General features: G+C 39.9%; 1 protein-coding gene across 4 annotated transcripts in view; it reads right to left on the bottom strand.

The window, feature by feature from the left end:
* Window positions 1-593: 593 nt before the first annotated feature.
* The window catches only part of LOC147245534 (RNA binding protein fox-1 homolog 2-like), a 56,384-nt gene continuing 35,911 nt past the window's right edge, over window positions 594-21,066 (bottom strand). Inside the window, exons 7-13 of one of the 4 annotated variants that reach the window (XM_086183928.1) lie at window positions 13,295-13,382; window positions 11,635-11,691; window positions 11,146-11,293; window positions 8,775-8,817; window positions 5,443-5,546; window positions 3,889-3,964; window positions 594-3,805 (exon numbers count right to left, since the gene is read on the bottom strand). In XM_086183928.1, the coding sequence (XP_086040054.1) occupies window positions 3,761-3,805; window positions 3,889-3,964; window positions 5,443-5,546; window positions 8,775-8,817; window positions 11,146-11,293; window positions 11,635-11,691; window positions 13,295-13,382 (561 nt within the window). In that variant the 3' untranslated portion in view covers window positions 594-3,760. Of the gene's footprint in view, window positions 3,806-3,888; window positions 3,965-5,442; window positions 5,547-8,119; window positions 8,307-8,774; window positions 8,818-11,145; window positions 11,294-11,634; window positions 11,692-13,294; window positions 13,383-21,066 lie in introns of those variants that run through there. The other 3 variants (XM_086183929.1, XR_015109936.1, XM_086183930.1) reach the window with 3 other exon arrangements.

Below are 21,066 nucleotides of genomic sequence, written 5' to 3'. Positions count from 1 at the left end.
TGCCTCCACGGTGGACAGTCATGCCTCTAAACCCGCTAAAAGTCAACTCCTCACTAGACGCCATCATCACACATCCTTTCTTATCAGATGCCTTTCAATCTATTTTTCCAATTAGACCAACTTCAATTACATAGAGAGCATCCCATTAAATTGGCAATTGTCCTCTTGTGCATTAGAGCAATTAGCAGGGATATGAGCTTTCCTGCCACATCCAACCCATTTACGGCCATTAACTCCAGACGCAATTAAAGATTGTTCCAGATTGTTCCCCCTTGGCAGCAGTAAGAAAGTTGGAGGTGATGCAGAAAAAGAGCTGCATGTTTTAGTTCGCGTGTAGTTTCTCAGCAGTCTCTCTCCTGATTGGCCAACCAAACACTGCACAGACAACAATAAGACTGAACCTGTTATCGGGAGGAAGGAAACATAATGGCGACAGGCTCCGAACCCACCAGGGACCTATCAAGGATTGTGCTCTATCAGCTTCCTGAGTCCTTCATACACTCAGTCAGGTAAAAATATTCTCTCTCTCTCTCTCTCTCTCACAAACATGCATGCACACACACACGAGTATAAAAACCAAACAGTTTATTATATACATTCAATAATAATGAAGAGAATAAACAGAAGGCAGACACAAAGATGGCAAAATATTGTGAGAAAATACATGTCACTTACTGAAAAAAAAAATCACTTGATGAATTTTTAAGAGCATGTGACTAAAAGATAAAAATCCACATGCAATTCACACCCATGTATTCAATCCCTGTACAAAAAACTCCCACTGGTTGGAAGTAAGCACAGTGCAGGGAGGCGGGGTCAGCGGCTGAGAGTCAGGAAATTTGGCGTCTGTGTCATCCAAGCATACCTTGTGTTTCTTTCTTTTTTCATTCTCCAATTATTGACAAAAAAGCAACCTACACCTCAAACACATTGTGGACACATTGCCACATGAGCATCTCTGTGGGTTCGCCACGGTGGAGGCCGATACTCATCACTAGCCTCATCTCATGTTTACACTGATCAGCTTAAAGGGTTAAACTGTCCCGGGATTTTGTCACCATTATTGGTTTTCCTTACATTGGAAAAGTAAAACCCCAGAGGGTCAAGCAATACCAAATTTAACTTTACACATCAGATATAACTGGTGATTACCATGACAACCACAGAGGTACAGAGTAGAAATAACCCAGATTATTGAAGCAGGAAAAAAGCTTCAATAAAGCAGCCGTGGTTTCCTAAACACGTTTTACTGGAGATTATTTACTGAGACTCCTCGATGCCGTGATCTTCACTCCTGCGTGTAAACATCCCCTCCTACATGTCGCCATTCTCCTCCAGCACTATGATTTGAATTCATGCACAAATGAAACGGACATCCATCTTCTCTCAGGAAAGCATGCATAGCAACACATCTGATAATACTTGTAAGGAATAATGAGACAAAAAAAAGGAGGTAATGCTCGTCAAAAATACTCATTGGACCTACTGCACACAGTTTCACACTCATACAAAACGGTTACACCTCCTCCCACTCTCTGCTCCACCCTGAGCACACTGTAAAAAAAAAAAAAAAAAAAGTCAGCGGGGGACATTACTTTGTCAGATGATTTATGGTTCAGGGTTCACCTTCACCATCACAATGTCCCTTGATACACCACCCACACATGGTTTCATCGTTCAAAGGTTGCTTGGCTGTGGGACCAGTTCCACATTTTGTGGCTACTGCCCCCCCCCCCCCCCAACACACACCTGTAAATTGCCCCTGCTGGTAAATGCAATTCCAAATATCAATCGTGTGCTGCCGTCTTTCAGCATATCCCTCATGACTCCATCTGCTCTGATTTCCCTTGTCTGCAGCAAAAACCCTCTGCATCTACAGCGAGTTGGAAAAAGAAAAATAAATCAGTGTGTGGACCAAATTCAATTCAACAAGGTTGTTTGGTTTGCAGGTTCCCCAAAGTGCTGCAACCTTTGAAATGTGTGTTGGTGGTCATTTTGAAGACACTGTGGCAATGACATTTCCCAAGATGACATTACAACCCAGGAAAAACACCACAGCTTCCACCCACAGATAAAAAAAAAAATATATATATATATAAAGTACAAGCAAACAAAAAAAAAATCAGTCACAACAATAAGTAATACATCAGAAAAAAAAATGTGCTTTTTCCACAAAAAAAAATAAATCTTTGGAACCAAAAGAGGCAAATGATAGCAAGAAAATCAAAGTATATGGAGACGTCATACACAGACAGACTTGGTCTACAAATGGTTTGCCAGAACTTCCTCCACACAGACTCGAACTTGAAAAACGATTCATGTCAACAGCAAAGAGACACACAAATCTCTATGAACGTGGTGGCCCGTCACACTGAAATGAAAAAAACAAAAAAATAAAAAAAACTGCTCGATATATTGGATGATAAATCACATCAAGACACCGTTTCATGACTCATTCTTTTAATGGGCTTCACCGTGCTCTAATCTGAGCTGTTCTGTTGGGACCTACTGTCCTGATGTCTTCGAAGCAGCAGGAGTGTGTGCCTCAGCCAGGAGGGATTTCCATTTGGCTGACTGGCAGATGATGAGTTCCCCATTCGGACGTTCCCGGTTCAGAACTGCTAAACTGCTAAATCAGTTTCGTTTGTGTTCTTTACACATCAGACCAGTTTTTTTTACTGCATCACTGCTATGGTAGGAATATCTGATAGTCTCAGGGGTTAAAAAAAAAAGGACCTTCATTTGGAGGAGAAGTAATACGGAACCTTCTCAACATGGACACAAGGGGGTAGTTCATAGCTGAAATTAGAAAATAACATTTTAGTGTTGCTGTATCAAACAGTGACAGAGGGAATACTTGTAGACCAGCAAGAAAGACAACATGAAATGGCTAACAGACAGTTTTGACACAGCATTCTACTAACATTTCACTGCAGCTTCTTATCAACAGCGGCGACAAAATAAGAAACTGAAGTGTTGCAGAAAAAAAAGTCGCATGTTACTTTTCCTTGTCATTTTTTGCATTTGTACTTTAAGATTTTGTTTGCTGCTGTTTTCTTTAACAGTTGAGGAAGTGGTGACATGCTGGAAAACAAAAAACAAGCAAACAAAGAGAAGGCTTTTCCAATGCCGTGTTCCTCGTTGCCAGGCAACAGGGGTTCTGTCAGGCGGATGCTCCTAAGTTCCGTGCTGGTTGAATGCTCCATGTTCCAGCTTTACAAAATAACAACAATAATTCCTACATCTTGTTTAGTGAGCAGTTTGATTCATTATTAAGCCACAAAGCTAAACCAGAGGGATGTCTCTGCTGTAGGAGGAGGGTAGGGGGTATTACATCAGTGTAGTGTTTAAAAACATGTGTACCTTTAAAGAGGAATGCTGTTTCTATGGCAGTTGTGTAACGTTGCAGGCCGACACTAAGGGAGACAGTGGGGATGTACAGATCAGATCAAACAGGGGCAAATATCCCTCCACAGGTCTGATAGTGTTTCTAAAAGACGACTGTCCCACATGGCGCCACGCTGGCTCCAGCTTGCTAGGGTTGAGCCTCTCCGAGCAGTTTTGTCATTATGTCCAAGTCAGCAACAGACAGAATCAGAGTTGATGATGTGGCAGTGAGCTCTCTTACCACAAAACAAAACAACAACAAAAAACCATGAGTTGTCACTTAAGTCCACCAGCAGAAAGATGAAGAGAGCTTCTGCCAAACAAAGAGCTTGAAAAAGGGTTTAGTGAAATTCCTCGGTTGTGATTTGTGGCTTTAGTATGGAGCAAACCGACTGTATCCTGCCCGGTATAAACTGGCCTGGAAGACACAGAGGATGACACAACATCAGACCTTTACAACTACCTCAGCAAAAGAATATGATCAACCCCACTGCAACTCACCATGGCTCCCACTCCGTAAGCAGCAGCAGCTGGAGCTAAAGCGTGGTAGGGGTCTGTGGTGTACACCCGGCCGTAACTAGCAGGGAAAACGCGTAAAAGAGAAAATGATGAGGTAAAGATTGAACTTTGGTCTGTGGATTCCTCTATGGCAGAGGCACATGTGCGCGCTGAAGCTTGCATGACCATAAATGACAGTGTGAGCAGACCCTTTCACACTGCCCCTGAATGTTGTAACAGCAGCGAACACTCCAATGTATTAGCTTGAAAAGCACTGGTGCACTTCACACAGCACTGCCACACTTCACACAGCTCCAACTACAATCAAAAGGGTCGACGCAACAATTTATCACCATTTTTTTTACTGACGGATGGAGAGTCAACAGAGAAATCCATGTAAACATCTTCTTTTGCCCTTTTCTTATTTCACTCACATCAAACTGACATCTCCCACAAAGAGTCCCTCTACTGCCTAATCCAATTATGTAAGAATAATTATTCTACCTATATAAAGAATCTTTTGACCTCACAAAAAATTAAAACAACACAGTGATTAAAATGATGTTTTCCAGATTTTGCAATTTTTATTTTAATGCCTGTATCATCATCGTCACTCTATCTATTCATTTATTTGTCAGAGCCAGTTGAAAGGTAGAGCAGGCCATATTTGGCTCCCAGGCCGACCTTTGGGTGGCTTGTTGTTATCAATGACATCTCAGTTTAGATCATCTCTAAATGAGAATCTCGTTTGCTACGTCAACATGTCACAGTCAAATCCTCTCATAGCCTTTCCGAACATTCAGCCCTGCTGTGTTGGCACCAGAAATGGCATCAAGAATATCAAAACTGCCTGCAGATACAAACATTATACAGCTGACTTTATTCACAGATCAGGTATCCAGATGCCATTCTGCGCTCTGGACCATGAGCCTGCTGCCCTTGTGTATTTTTATTGTGAAGTACAGTTGACTACAGCCTCTAATTTTAACCTTGAACAATACTAACAATAGTAATAATAGTGATATTATTAAAGAACTCTGAAATCCGCAGATGTGTAATGTACTCAGCTGGGAACCGCTTCTCTATGTTGCATGACTGGGTTTGAAATCTCTGACTTCCAAGGACACTCTGCTGAAGTGCTGTCAAACCCACTGACACAGAGACGTTGTAATGGCCCTCTGAATAATGTGCACACCCCAAACCTTTTGGATGATCTTCCCTGCCTGAAGAAGGAAGTACTTAAGTTATGTAAGTAATTGGAAGTAAAATCAGTACATTTAGGTTACTAGATTAATTGTGGATGTTAATGTTAGGACACAAACTAAAAAACATATTTATATGACTGGCTTTTACTGTTATCAACATCAGCCATCCTTCAGTCCTGAAAAAACTCATGTCCTCACACATTCCCAAATTCTACTGGCCAACTCTCTCTGTCTCGTATTTGTGTTGATTACTGAAACAACAACATCCTATGACTGTGTATGCCTCTGCCCTGGCAGCTCTGCTGTCCAGTGAGGTATGTATGTGTGTTTGTTTCATCATGTGTGTCATCACCTGTCACTGTAGGCAGCAGCTGCAGCGGTTGCTCCGGTTACGGCTGCAGGCTGGGCGTAACGGTAGGCAGCAGCGGCGGCGGCAGCAGCAGCAGGGTAGCCTCCCTAGAGAGACAGGCATAAACAAGTATATACTAACATTAAATATATTATGTATACATATGTAAATACTGTTACCGCAACCTTTTAAATGTTTTCAAAAAACAATAAAACTACACTATTATTACTGTGTTTCATACTTCATTTAATATCATGAACTATAGCATATAAATCACTTGAAATACTTTTAATTTCCTCACATTAAGGAGCAATAAACTTGATATATTGCCACACCAGTAGGCAAGTAAAGAGGAGGTGGTGTGGAGGGGAACATGGAGGCTGATACATCGGACTGGGAGAGGAAAATTGGATTGTCAAAACGGAGTTAGATTGTGTTGTCAGCAGTAGGGGAGAGGGCAAGGTAGATAACAAATCTGATGTCATATAGAAACCTCACTGTTGTCAGAAGCTATGAACAGATAGTCCTTCAAGAGCGACTAGTACAGAGCTATTTTTAAGTATTATTTAAGTTCCATGGGTTTAGAAGAAAAGGCAAAGAAAGACAGGAAAGTCACACACACAAACACACCCACACAAGTCTGTACTGACTAAAATCATCTCCTCAAACTGAGACTGCATGCACGACCCAGATAACACTTCAAACCTACTCAAAAACACAACACCACTGCATTTGGACCTGATCAGAACAAAGCAAAGCATATCAGAACAAGCCAGCAACCTCCGAGACACCCGAAACACACAGAGCAGAGGTGGAGGAGCCGGACAGAAAAAAAATTAGGTTATTAAGGAGAGAGCAAGGCATTCTGGGTGAGTGGATGAGGTTGGAGGAGGGAAAAGTATGTCTGCATGCAGCAGCTGATGAGCACATGCTTTAACATCCTGGGAGGGGTCAGCTTGGTTAATTCAGGAAGAGACCGTGTTCTCCACCGTGGGATAACACTCAGCTTGTTATCCATACCTAACGATACTTTTTTTTAACTTAACTTTTGCAAGAATAACAAAAAATAAAACTCCAGTTGTAAAAACAAAAAGTCCAAATTTCTCAATTTCCAGGCGTGATGATGTCCTTTGCAAATCAAACACTGTACACGCCTCCACCTTTAGATATAGTCAAAGACTTATTGAGCGTTCCCTAATATTAGATGAATTGTCACTGCTAACTTTGTGTTTGTCATCACATAAATTTCAGTGCTATATGTGTCAGCACATTTGAGGCTAGTTTTTGCCCCCTACTTAATTTTGGGCTTGAAAATGTCTCAGGGTCCCATCACATTCTCCATTTTTCCTGTTTCAAGGTTCACCAGGGGCCTGAATAGGTGAGCCATATTTTATTGTACACCCAAAGGCCTCGGACCAGTGGTTGAGAAACACTGCTAAAATGCACACTTTGATTCACCCTCAGGTATTGTTACTTGCCGATGACTGACTTTTTAATTTTTTTGTTCTTGTAATTTAATTAAGTAAATATTGATACATTGGTTGTGTCTGATATAGCTGCCTTCATTGGCCTACCACAGATACGATATACTGTACCAATGCGTGTTTCAAGACATCTGCCAATACTGAAAAACTTCTTTTTAAACTGCACATAAAACACAGAAAATAATGGCAATGGTGATTTAAAAATGAACACTCTGGTGTCTCCATTTAGTTTTTGTTATGGTTTTAATTTATTTTATTCAAATGGTCACGTATGACCATGTTAAATATTCTTCATAAAGTAATTACATTGAAATTAGCATTTTGCGTATCTTGCAGTGCCTATTTTTAAAACTGGTGCTCAGCGAACATAGGAAGGGCCTATTTTCACTTCAGCACACCAGTTAACCACAGGATCTCAAAAATCCCATATCTGTTGGGTCCTAAAAAGTTATTCTAAGTAAAGTGCAACACAAACATTTGTTTCCGTATTTTTATACTTAATTTTGCATGTGTGATTTGAAAAATACACATTTCAAAATTATCAGTTATCTGTGTGCATCTTGAAATGAAGGCTAATAGAATTAGGATAGCATTTATCACTACTTGTTCAAAAAATCTAAATAAACGTTCACCGAATTGTGCAGCCTACTTGTAGGTACCCATATTTTGTATGAACTAATTGAACAAAAACAGTTGGGCGTAAAAATATAATTTTCAGTTATATTTTGTTGTGCAGCATCGATGTCGTGCCTACATATCAAGAAGACATGAGCTCCACTAAAATCACACCATAATAAATTTAACCTCTTTGTTTCCATGAAAATAAGAATGGTGATGCAAAAAATGAACATTCCTGCTAATATCACAAATCAAGTGACAACTGAAAACTCAACCTGACATATTTTTCAAAATTGCGCAGACCAAATTAAAGTACAGAGTTTTCATGGTAAACTCGAATGGCGTTTCTGCAAAATGGAGACCTTCCATTTTAAAAGGTATGAGGGAAGCATTTTGAAAACATGACGTTTATTGTCTGAATAAATGGTTTGCAGTTCTTTCAGACAGGGTGTTATTTCCCCAAATCTTGTCAAATGGAAAGGAGAGACCAGGTCTTATTTTGGAAAAACTGGAGGAAAAAAAACACTCCATACAGTTTAGTAAACAAAGTCCTTCCAACAATCAAAAACAGCGCACATTTCAGTGAGTTAGTAGAAAAATAAAGCAAATTCAAAGCAGTGAATTTCATTTTGAACAACTAAAAGATAACATGTTCCGGATCAGATCAGAAGATGATTCATAAGATCAGAGGAAAACAAAGCACACTGTTGAGGTGACCCTACCTGAGGCAATCTGGGACTAAGGACTGAGTCCTGAAACACTAGTCTATAGAGAGAACAGAAACAACCGTTGTCAACCTGGATACACATACACACACACACACACACACGCACGCAGGCACGCTGGTATTGATACGCTCACGCACACCGCCTCATCCGCCCACAGAGCAGCCTCAGTCATAGTGTTTGAGACCCTCTTATCAAGTTTTTTACAGCTCTACTCACTTTATTTTCAAGATAAGTACAACTTATCTTGACCAGCGGGTAATGACAGTGCTTTATAACAGATATTTTTGTCATTTATACTGTGTGTACTATATGGTGTGTCTGGAAAATGCAAGTGCTGTGCTGTTCACTGTGGGCTCATCCACCTGTTATGCAGGTAGCTCTGTGATGCGAATGACTGGACGCACATGCAAAACCCAGGGGGGAGGAGAGCAGGAGAGCGCCATAAGGGGAGGGAGAGAGATGGAGAGGGAGAGAGAGTGTACTGGTGGGAGGTGAGTTTACTTACATATATGTCTGCAGCTCCATAAAACCCATCCTGATACACCACACTGAGAGAAGAAGAACACAGAGAGGCAGAGAAGAAGAAGAGGAGGGCACATAGAGGGGGGGTGGTGTAGTGCAAAAAGAGTGGTGGCAGTCCCAAAACCAGAGTGGATGAAGGTCAACACACAGCAAAAACACAGAAGGGGAGGGGGGGATGGGGAGAGAGGGAGGGAGAGAGAGAGAAAGAGAGAGAGAGAGTTATTTCACACCCATGCAGCATGCAGAGGAAATACAACTCCATTAAAGCTCCACAACTGCAACCAAAATAACCAGCACCATTCTGCATGACAACAGGAGACCCGTGGGAGCGATACATAAAGTTCACTGACTACAACGACACTAAGATAAAACCCATAAAATGTTATTGTTCCCCGACTGCAAGAAAATAAAGGCATTAGAGGCCATTTTTAATAGATGATGTCGCTGAAGTGCAGTTTTTATGGACTTTTTAAAGCCATCAGTGGAGCTGACATGGAGACAATATTTCATGCAACCCCCAATTTCATCTAGTTTATCCTAATTTTTAAAGTCATTGCAGTAAACAGCCACCGAGCACAGGTTAAAAACACAAAAGCCACATTAGATAACCATCACAGCAACAGCATGCACACAGGAAACGGATCACAGTAAACGTGAATCATTTGTATCCAGTCTGTGTGCAGGGTGACTGCTTATGCATAATGACTGAAAGTGGTCTGTGTGTGTTTATGCAAATCTACCAGTGGCGGTATCTGTGTTTATTCAAATGAACCTTGGATAGTGTAATCCCAATCAGAGAGTCATACTCCACTGAACAGGTTGTGAACAGACTGACAGTGTGCCAGTTGGGCTGCTGAAGAGAGTCAAGTGCGTATAATGTTTGATCAGAAGATCTGTATGAACACAGCTGTGTAAAACACAGACCTGGTCAAACAAAACGTGGGAGCACTGATGAGGTGTTCCTCGACACATTCACTGGTTTTATCTTCGAGTTGTGATATTCATAGACGTATAGAATTGGGACAGCTCCAAAACAAGTCAATCAGAGTAATCCAATTTCCAATTTTATAGCTTTTGCTGCAGTCTTGGTTTTCAAAGTCAATGCAAACTATTAGACGTTGGAGTTCTGCATGCGGAAAGACGAGTGAGTTTGTGGCTGAGAATAAATAAAATCCCTGAAGTTACACGCATAATAGCATTGTGCAAGGAATGGGCCACAAATTGATGCATAAACCTGAGTTTTGTAATTCATGAAAACTGATTGAGTAGAGGGTCATTTAACCCAGGATTGAATGCTGATTAAGCCTCTTCCCTTGTAGTTGGTTTTCCAGCTGGTACAAAAGGGGCTTCAATCTCTAGATAATGATATTTTCATAATGAGATCATATAATGCTCATTACGCTCATCACAGTTAGTTAAACCTCTCTGCATCCAAAAGTAGAAACTGTTTGCACCAATTTCCGATAGGCAAACACGCCATTTTGCGGGGCAACATGACATTCAAAACAATTTAACCAGTTTTAAAGGAGAAACAGTAACAGGGGTGTAGGCCAAGGTCAGTGAGACTACTTCTGGTTTGCCCTCTGCTTACCTGAATGTGGATTAAAATGTAGTCATGCTACACTGCTTTCCAAATGTTATCGATCCAAATTAATCAAATTGTGATGGTGACATGAGTCATTCCATGGAGGTCGTGTGACATTCAACACAATTTATCCACTGTTTTTACAGCCAATACAGTAACGGTACAGTAGACTACAGTGGAACCTTTGGCATAATGTTCTGCACTACAGAAATATGCCAGTTGGTTACTACAATCTATTACTTACGACGAATCGGCTCACTTGTATCAGACTGCATCACCTAAATGTGGCTATCCTTTCTATGAATGAATAATTGAGTGCAAATCCAGCTCCCCCAGACATTCAAATGGGTTACCCTCCAATAAATTACAACAGTGAACACGACAACAAACACTGTGAATGTTTTTTATAGTGGCAGACATGCAACTATATATCTTTGCTGATAAGGGATTTGAAACATGTTGAAAGTCATTGTACCCCAGTATCTTGTTTCGGGAGCAAATCACGTCAGTTTTTTAAAAATAGGTATAATTAGTTTTCAAAAATACTGCTAGGTTGTGGGTGATTACAGCACAATTGGCAGACTTGTATTCAAGAAAGACAGCGATCGTTTTCTCACTAAATCAATGTTTGATTAAAAAAAGTGTGTGTGGGGGGGGGTCAAAAGGAGCATTGTATGGTTTGTTTTTTGTTCTGACAACATACCAAACCATAACTTCAAAAACAAGGATTTTTGTGTACAACTGAACTACTGAGATGTATATTCCTTACCCAGGATACGCAGGTATTGCAGGCTGTGGCACAGCTGCCCGCACGGCACTGTAGACCGGCCGTCCCCGTCCCCTGAGGTGGGCACCCCGAAATGCTGCTGCTGCTGTAGTGGCGGCTGCTGCTGCTGAAGGGTAGGGGAATCCTGGGACTGGAGGAAGGAGGGAAGAGAATACGAAGAGGGTCAAGACAGAGAAAAGGGGAGACAGGTTAAGTGAGTCGATGAGGTAAAACATTAAGTAAAGATGGGTAATGTCTCAGGGAGGGAAAGGACAATGTGGATAGAGGACATAATGTGAAAGCTCTGGGTGTATTTAAGGAGATGGGAAGGGTATTACCACAGCCCTCAGGTCTTCCTACCAATGAACATGTTAGTGAGGAGACACGCAGGGTAAGCGGCGCATTAATATAAAGTAAAAATCAGAAGGTGACTGAAATTGAAAAGTGAAGACTGATTTTAGAGTGAGTTTAGCAAATAGAGATAGGACTTGCCTGCGTAGAGCTCTGGACCATACACAGCCCCCACCATAGGACTCAACTTCCACCCTGCTGAATACCACAGAGAAAGAGGATCTATTAACTCATAGGGGCGGTTGTTATTACAGTTATTTGGTGTTTAACAAGACATTTCTATTAATTTATTAATATGAAGAGGTCACACAGAGGTATTACAGACATGAAGGAAAACTTTCATTTAATGAATAACACTTGGACACAGCATGTACATATTCATTCACACTGCCTGTCAAATAAGACACAAAGAAAAAAAAAATCTACCTCAGCAGATCAGTTAAAACCAAATAGCTGCCTATCACTGTGCTGTATTTTGTCCATATTTAATCAGGGAGGAAGCACTCTAATCTCCTACTTTCCTCAGAGGAGCACAAATACAAAACAGATTAAAAGTTAGAGGGGACACCATAGCAAAATACATATATGTAAGTAAAACACACTCACAACCCTTAACTGCTTGATGACCAGAACAAGACACAGGAGAAAGTGGAAGGCATAGATAAATCTTAATAGATCTTGAGAAGCTGCAACCAAGCTAAATTACAATTCCTGCATCCTGAGATATTTCAATATAAAAGTAGCCTGATGCTCTGATAATGAGTTTTTTTCCTTTAATATTATCTTATTTATTTTCCCCCCAGGTAATAGAGAATGATCTAAAACTGCCAGAGTATTTAAAAATCAATATGCTAAAGTTCCTTATTCTACCATAATCATTAGCATTATCATTATTAGCATCATTATGTATTATTGATTATAATACGTAGTGATGCCCTACCAAATAAAAAAATTATACATCTTAAAAGAAACACACCAACCAAATGGGAAGTATAGCAAAACTGTGTCAAAAAGTAATGAAATATACTTCTCTCCAAAACAGTCCTATCCTGCGCTAACACAACTAAGGCTGTGTATAATTTTGCTATGAATTGAAGAGTATGTAGTTCATAAATTGCAATGAAATAATTCAAAATCGCAAACTATGAAGCTAATTAAATTGAAGAATCGGAAGCACAGCTGCAGCACAGCTGCAGCACTTCCAAACTTGAGCTAAAAAAAAACCCAACACATTTGTTGACTAGAAGAGCGACTGCAACTGCTAAAAGTTATTTTGTACGAGAGAATGAAAAAGGTTAGTTAGCAGTACTAGCCTGGCTACTGGTGGCACGAGCGCCATCTGTGGAGGTAAAGGGGATACATAGCGAGTGGTTAGAAACACAAAGTTGGGGGACCATTGCACTAAGCCAACAAGCAGATGTCATCTATCTTCTTGTCTGACTCTGGCGCGGATGGCAAATAAGTGTATTTCATAAAAAAGTTGGTGTGTTCCTTTTAACACTAATTCTTATTAATGAAAACTTTCTTGAGAGCTGAGGACCACGAGATTTAAAAAAAAAAGGCCCTTATGTTTAAGCTTATCTAATAAAACCTACGTGCCATTTGGTTACATGATTTGTTTGTAAAAGGTACTATTTCAAAAACAGGTAAGCGTTAACTAAACTAAAAATAAACTGGTTACACTATGTGGTCTGTATGAGCGCATACAGAGAGAGAGGCATCACTGTAACTGCATTGTGTGTTTAACCGGTTATTAGACAGACAGTGTTTGGTTGTACGCGTGAGTCTGTGTGGTTGTTACCATAAGGCAGCGTGCTCAGAGTCTCTCCATTAGGGTAGGGGCTGACCATTTTCTTATTGGTCATCACCCTGGCAGTGGCATTATTCACCTGAGAGTGGAGGGAGAGACAGTCAAACCACCGACCAGAACAGGAAAAATGCAGACTCAAACACTGATTACTAGGCTGATGAGGGTGATTATGAACTGCAGAATTACATTCAAAATGCCTGCCCTTATGTGCTGCCATTAAACATGCCTGAATTTAATCATGGTGCATGTCTGAGGTTGAAAATATTTTGTGGGGATATGCAATCTTACTGACAATTAAAAAGGGAGAAATCTGATGTCATTTGGAGACACGGCCCAATACTGTATGTCAACATATAGTTTATATCCCCCCCAAATCGTTCTGCCAGTCATGCCCTGCGAAATGACCCAGTAGAACGTATTTATTGTTACAGCTCACACTCGACAGCCATGTCTGTGTACACAAGTGGGTGGAGACTGTTAGGGGGATTTGAGTCATCATGCAATTAAAAGTGAGTTGCCCAGTAGAGATTCAGTGATTCATTGTGAGATACAAGGGCTGGATGACATTGGTTACATTACTGCTGAGAGTACAAAGAGAGGGGGGTGCGGGCGCAGCAAAATAACTCATTTTTGGCATGCAGTGTATTGTATTGTGTTTTTTGAGGGTGTGCATCTGTGAATGTTTTGCAATTTCAGTCTAATGCATACTTTTCAATCCAAGATGCCTGATAATCTCCTCTCTGAGCTTCAAAGGCTCACACTCTGGTCCTTTGATTTATCCTCATCTTCCTTTGATGGGCTTTAAGAGAATCTCACTCCCTTTAATAACCCACACAGTTCAGGCGTGCTGTTGAAGCTGCTACATCTGATTGTGTGGCGAGCTTAAGATTTATGACCTTTAGGCAAGATGAGGAGAGAGTGCGTGCGTGACAAAGGGAAGAGATTCAGGCATGAGAGCGCTTGTGTGCAATGGACTCCCATTTAGAGACCATTAATGCCTAGACTGCCATCCGCATTGCCACTCTTGCCGAGTCATGTCCTTCATCTGCCAAGCGTCATTCATATGGAAATGAGGTTTACCTCATTTTTCCCTCATTGCCAACGACAAGGTCAGTGACAAAAGATTCAATTAGCCAGCTCTGACAACTGTATGTGGCTATCTGAGAGGAGACATTCTGAAGGGAAATTGAGTTAATGCATAAAAATAATGTTAAAAACGGTATCACCATTAAATTTAGTACAGGGTTATGAGAGTTGACTAACTTGGCCTGTGTAAATAGGAGACAATCACCTGTGTGTCCTTCAGTTTATGTTTATGTCAATGCACAATCAGTGGTGGACAGTGCTGAAGAACATTTACTGAAGTACTCTATTCAGGACATTTTTGGAGTATACATTCTGTAGTTGAGTATTTATTCCTTTAGAAACATGACTTTCCTTATGTTTCTGAGACAAATCTTGAACTTGACTCCACTACATTTCAGTGAGGGCTGTCATTGCTCTTTAAGTTTAGCATGAAGCTTTGAAGTTAGTTGTTGATTTGTTGTTTCTTTTACAAATAACATCCCCGGAAGTGATCCTCATTGGAGGAGAAACCAGTCACAACACCTGCTCTTAACCGAGCTTGCTTTAAAGTCAGAATTTGCTGTCCAGCTGGATGAAAACTGACCCATGCGTGACACAATGAGACAAACGTATTCAATTTCAAAGGTCACCATTGATAATCATGATTCCAATCTAGAAAATGACTCGTATGATTTGAAGTGGTGATATGGAAAATAGGGAGTTTTGCAGGTATCCAATATTCTACAACTGTTTTGGCCAATAGCTGATATTTACCTATGTTCATATTATATGTTTGGAAAAAAATCAATACGACCACATTTTGACCATATTGAAAAACAAATGTTAACATTGTGAAATTGGAAAAAAAAAGGTTTTATTTATTTCCCAAATATTAAAAAAAAATCGCATAAATCTTATCTTAACTGAGTTGTTTCTACTTCATAAACAACAGACAGTGAGCCAAGCAGAGATTTAAGCAAAAATTGGGACAACATAAATATCAGGCATTGGACTGATGACCAGCCGTTATTATCGTGTATCCTTATTTGAAATGTTTACTGCGAGCAAACTTCAGAGTCTGAACATTCAGTCCACCTGAGACAGCACATTTAGGTGGTTTCAGAGACAATGAAAAAATGCGGAGTGAAAACAATAGAGCAATGTATTATTATTCTAAAGATTTACCACTGAACACCTGACAAAAGTAAAAAACAAATTATCTGAGCAACTTTCAGTTGTAGTGGAGTACTTTTTGACCAGGAGTATCTATCTACCAAGCACTGGGGTTGTGTCCTTTGTCCACCACTGTGCACAGTTAACGAAACCGGGTTGACAGGATGACATGCACACTGACAGAGACCAAAATGGAAGGCAAATCTCCAGAGTGATTAAATGGTTAATAAAACATTCAGACTTTCTCATCTCACTTTTATTCTCCCAAGTCTAAACAATAGACCTAGACAGAATGAAGTCACATTTCCATATGAAACCAAAATTTGTGGGGTTTACATACCTAAAAAGAAACAAATACAAGGGAGAGAAACAGGGGGTGCAAAAACATTTGATTGACAAAATTAATAATCATATACCACAGAAATTACACGCAGCCAAATATGGGCGCATAACATGACCAAGAGTGAGTAATAAACGAAAAAGAAAAATTTCAGCCAATCAGCAAGCGTCGGATGCAGCATAGAGACCAATTAAACAATCGCAGCACTCCCACATCAAACACATAAGAGACAAGATGGAAGAGAGAAGTTAAGAGGAAGGGATGCAGGTGAGGAAACACAGAGCCAGTCCATATACAAAAAATAAAAATGAAATGAAGAATAAAGGATAAAGGAAAAAAAGGATAAAATGTACATGAGCAACACAAATAAACATTACTGTTTTCAAACAAAACATATATACCAAGGTGCATCATTCAAATAAAGCAATTAGATTTGGTGACCATTCCCCTGAAAATCTCATTATGTGTGGTGGATTGAGAAACAGCACCAAAGGATGAAAAGAACTGAGAGAGAAATAAGAGGGGGAGGAGGGAGTTAGCGAGAGAGAGAGAGAGAGAGAGAGAGAGAGAGAAAGAGAGAGAGAGGGAGAGAGAGAGGGAGAGAGAAGGGGAGAGAGGGAAGAGAGAGAGAGCGCGCAATCCTCATTCCCAAAAAGGAGAGAAATAAAATGGACATGAGACACTATGCCAGGCAATAGAATTGTGTGTCACAAACTAAGACCAGTACACTATGACTATGACTACTACTACAACTACTAATACACAGACAATCCACTACAAGAAAACCAAACCAAAGAGGAAAACATAATGGCAGCATAATAGAGACCCAAAATTAAAAAACAGCAAGGTAAACCCCATAACGGTTTAGAGATCCATATGGTTACCACACTGGCTGATTTGATAAAAGACCAGATCTGACTTCTTATTTTTACATGCATGAAAAAGGCCTCTAATGAACAGTTCCAGTTTAATAATTCACTTTGATAAGACTGCAAACTAAGACATTGGGCCCTGTCATATACCTGGCACAAAGTGGTGCGGTGCCGATGACACCACCAATATCTCCAGTTGAACACGGTATTTTAAAAAGGAGGCACAGTACTGGTGCAGCGTTATATTCAAAGGTAGATGTGGATTACACCAGATGATGATTTTAAGAGTTTGTAAAAGGACAACTTTGGAACATTTTGTTGTTGTTAGTAGGTTGTGACTACGGGGTGCTTCAGGGGGACTTGAAGAGACACGAAGAAGAAGTTGTTTCTTTGGCAGAAACTGGTTGTTCCAAAATGTGCTCACTGGACACACCATTTAAAAAACAACGCCTAAGAGAATGGGAGATGTTGCTTGGATTAGTTACATTCTTGGTACTCCCAAAACATGCCCATGATTGATGAACTGACAAAGGCCAGTGCTTTGTGCCAGAGTTCACACACATATTTATCATTGTTGAACTAATTTTAATGAACTGGACAAGATCGAAAGGCCACAAATGGCTTAAACAGGGCCCAAAGTCAAGTTTTGCTTGTCTAGATGTGTACATTTGGTTGGGCTTTGTCTAGGCAGTCAACACACTTTTCTGCAGAAGTTAACTATCAACAGTGAGCTGTGCTAGGATGCACATAGCCACATGTAACATTTTTACATAAACTCTCCTTCCCTAAATTTATCAACTCATATTTTTATGTGGCTAATGTTAAATAACTGTAAACCACACTAAAATAACACAGGTCAATAAAAGATTCAACATCATAGCAGAGTTATATGCCCTGCAACTTAGGATCCACATTCACTCAAAGCAGCAAGAGGGAGCGGAGCTTCATATCATTTCTATTGATTTTTATTAATCAAGAAGATGAATACTACGTACATTGAGACCAATGGAGAATTAATCAGATGGATTGTGGGTAGCCGTGTCATTGCATAGAGGAGGGTGATTACATTCGGTCATTCCCAGTGAGGTGTTAATGACATGGTGGGGAACGGGCATGTGGAGAAAATATTATTGCATCAGTTGGAGATGCTGTGTAGCTTACGATGGCTGTGCGGGCTTATGCTTATCACATTAAGAACATTGGGTAAATAGAAAGGAAAGAATATTCTAACATCATAATAAAATGTATATAATATCATATTATTGCCCATTTCAGGGGTGGGGTGGGGAGGAGATCAGTTCAGTGATAGATGTTTGTACACAACTTACCATTGCCGTAGAAACAGCGAGTGGTTACCGTGGAGACTGACAACAACACACAGAAGTCGTCAGGGAAACAGAAAAAATATAATAAATGAACAAACAAATAATCCTAGTAACAAAAGAAACCTAGATGTCCCCCCTCTTTATCCATGTGAAATTCAAACCTGACAGCAGCAAAGTTACAGCTCAGAACAGAATCAAAAAGAGAGGGGGATACTAGCTCTAGATGCTTAACAGAGCTTTGAGCATTATTACAACAATCACACAAGTGACAGGAAAAGCACTCGATATTCTAGAGAACAAAAGACATGGTACAGGAGGATGGAGATATGAGGCAACCTTGCCTGAACCCATACACAAGCCTAGTGGACAAACAGTGAAGGACTAAATGTAGCAAACTCAAACACCTCCAAGGAAAAGCACACCGCCCTCCATCACAAGGGCAGAAGAGCAAAGGCTATCTTAATGCTGTCTGGGTTTGTGACAGTCAAAAGGACAAGCGGAGGGATTTTGGTTAGGTGATGCAAGAGAGGCATCGGCTCCGATGTGGTTAAGTAGGCCACAAGAGAAGGGAACATACCTTTGCCCAGAGTGGCTATCATTTCCAGTTTTTACTAGTCACCACAAAAAACATATTGAGGGTTGTAGAATATGAAAAAAACAAAAACAAAAAAACGACATAACCAACAAAATAAAAATGAAAAAAAAGTTAATTTCTAATAAAGACAAAATGAGAGACTGGCAATGAGATAATAAAGGGACAAAGAAGACAAATCATGGAGCCAGCACAGAAGGAAAGAAAGGCGGTTGGAAAAGGCAAAGTGCAAACTCTTTTCCCTTTTCTTTTAACCATCTCTACATTTTCACTCAAACCCACACAACACGCACACACATACACTCACGCAAGTTATTCACTGATATTTCCTGGGGTGAATCATGCAGTAAGAAATACAAAATGGTCAAAGCTATAGCTTTGGGGTCAAGGTCTTCTATGATATTGAGACACCAGCAGCTGGTAAAGCCTTCACCTCAGGCTTTTGCCATCTAACTCTAATTAAAACTATCCACTTCCTGTCAAAAGGAAAGTACTACTAAGGCTGATAATGATTATGGGAATGGCTGACATGAAGGCGCTGGTCTAAGTGAGCTGAATGCCAACTGTGTCCCATTGAGGAGTGTGTGGAATTGTGGGTAGTGAGAATGGGCAAGGTCAAGCATGCACAGCCACGTCGTCTTGTTCTATTCACCACACATATCCATGCAGTGATGACAACACTCTGCCCTGATTAGTTACCCCCACACATACCTTTCTATAAGCATGCAGAAGTGCACCACTTGAAACACGCACGCACGCACGCACACACTGCTATTTCATAGCATTTAACATTCTGACTAAAACTCTGCGCTAAGAAAGAACTGTCACTTCCTGTTGGCACACAGAACAACTCTCAACACACAGCTTTAAGAGCAGGAAGTAGTGAATGGAATTGTAGATACCTTTCTGTGAATTCTACCATCACAAAGGTCTGGTTGTGGCTTGTACACCTGGGGCGCTTTGTGAGGGGCTTAGTGCGAGCTTCAAGGTAAGCCCTAAAACCACAACAAGTATATGAGACGACTGTAGTGTTGCAAATGACTCTAGGTCAAAGGTCTATAGAGAAACAGATGATATTTGCCTATAGATGGCCCATAGGTTAGGCTGCTAACATGGTGCATATGTGTGAGCAGTTCTAAAATGATGAATTTTAGATAGGTACTACATATAAGAATATTGTAGGAATAGTAAATGTTTTTTAGTAGAAGGGTTCTTGTTCAGGATTTTTTGTAACCACCTCAAACCAACATTGCTGAAAGTAGTTTCATGCTAGCTTAGTTGACATGTGGACCTAACATGACACCTGATGGTGTTTGTGTCACAACATACACACGTAACATCATCGAGTTAGTATGATCGTTGTTGAGTTAAATAGATTTGAAAACAAAAGCACTTTCTACTAAACTGTTTTGAACTAAATTGTTAATTGTTTTAAAGTTTTCTTTTTTCGTAAAGTAGTTAAGTTTTAGTTTAGAGGGGTGGCACCAAACTGTGGCGAAACCAGCAATCTAGTCAAGCATTTGAAGGCGGATCACGCCAATGTTTATTTTTTAATGTCAGTTCCTGCTGCACTACAGTTGCAAAAATTACAGCATAAATATAAAATATTCAATCAAAATTGTGGCTGCTCTAAGAGTTTGCTCAAGAAAATTATTATTCCAAGATTTGTGATCTTTCAAGTATGACGGTCTGTCAAACTAGAAAATAAAAAGCTCAATAGCATTAATTCTCTGTATATATTTGTTTTAAAAATGAAGACAGCTCTGACCACATCAATACAGCATTAGAAATTTAGTCTTTAATCTGGAAAATCTAATCTAAATGTTATATTTATAGATTTACACACACATACTTCTATCTGTGTGAGGACTTTCATTGATGTAATGCATTTCCTAGCCCCTGACCCTCCACCTAACAAGAACCTAATTCTAATCTCAACCCTAAAACCAAATCTTGACCTTCAAACACCCCTTTGAAGATGTGAGGACCTGCTAAAATGTCCTAAATTTCCAAAAATGTGGTTTAATTAAATTGTGGTAAATATGTATTCTAGTCCTAAATAGTAGCAAGTACAAGACACACACACACAAACAGCTTAACACCACCACCCAATATAAGGTTTATGCCACAGCTGTCCTAAATTAACAGCAATGGTAATTTCAAAAATTATTTTTTCATGTTTCTCTAATAGCTTAAACACCAGTATGTAGAAGCTCTAACAAATTATCTATTTTTATTGCTGGAATATAATCAGCATTTTTATCCATAAGTATTCACATTACGGTTTTACAATAAAACTGTAAAAATAGTAAAGCATATTATTCTTTCTTAAATAAGATGTCAAATTATAGCTATTTACTTGCATTCCTGAACAGGAAAGTGGGTTTTAGTGGTTG

This window comes from Aulostomus chinensis, chromosome 18 (genome assembly GCF_037954235.1).
Source record: "Aulostomus chinensis isolate RoL2024-O1b breed Wild chromosome 18, RoL_Achi_v1.0, whole genome shotgun sequence".
Taxonomy (NCBI): domain Eukaryota; kingdom Metazoa; phylum Chordata; class Actinopteri; order Syngnathiformes; family Aulostomidae; genus Aulostomus; species Aulostomus chinensis.
This window is presented reverse-complemented; position numbering and strand designations above follow the sequence as displayed.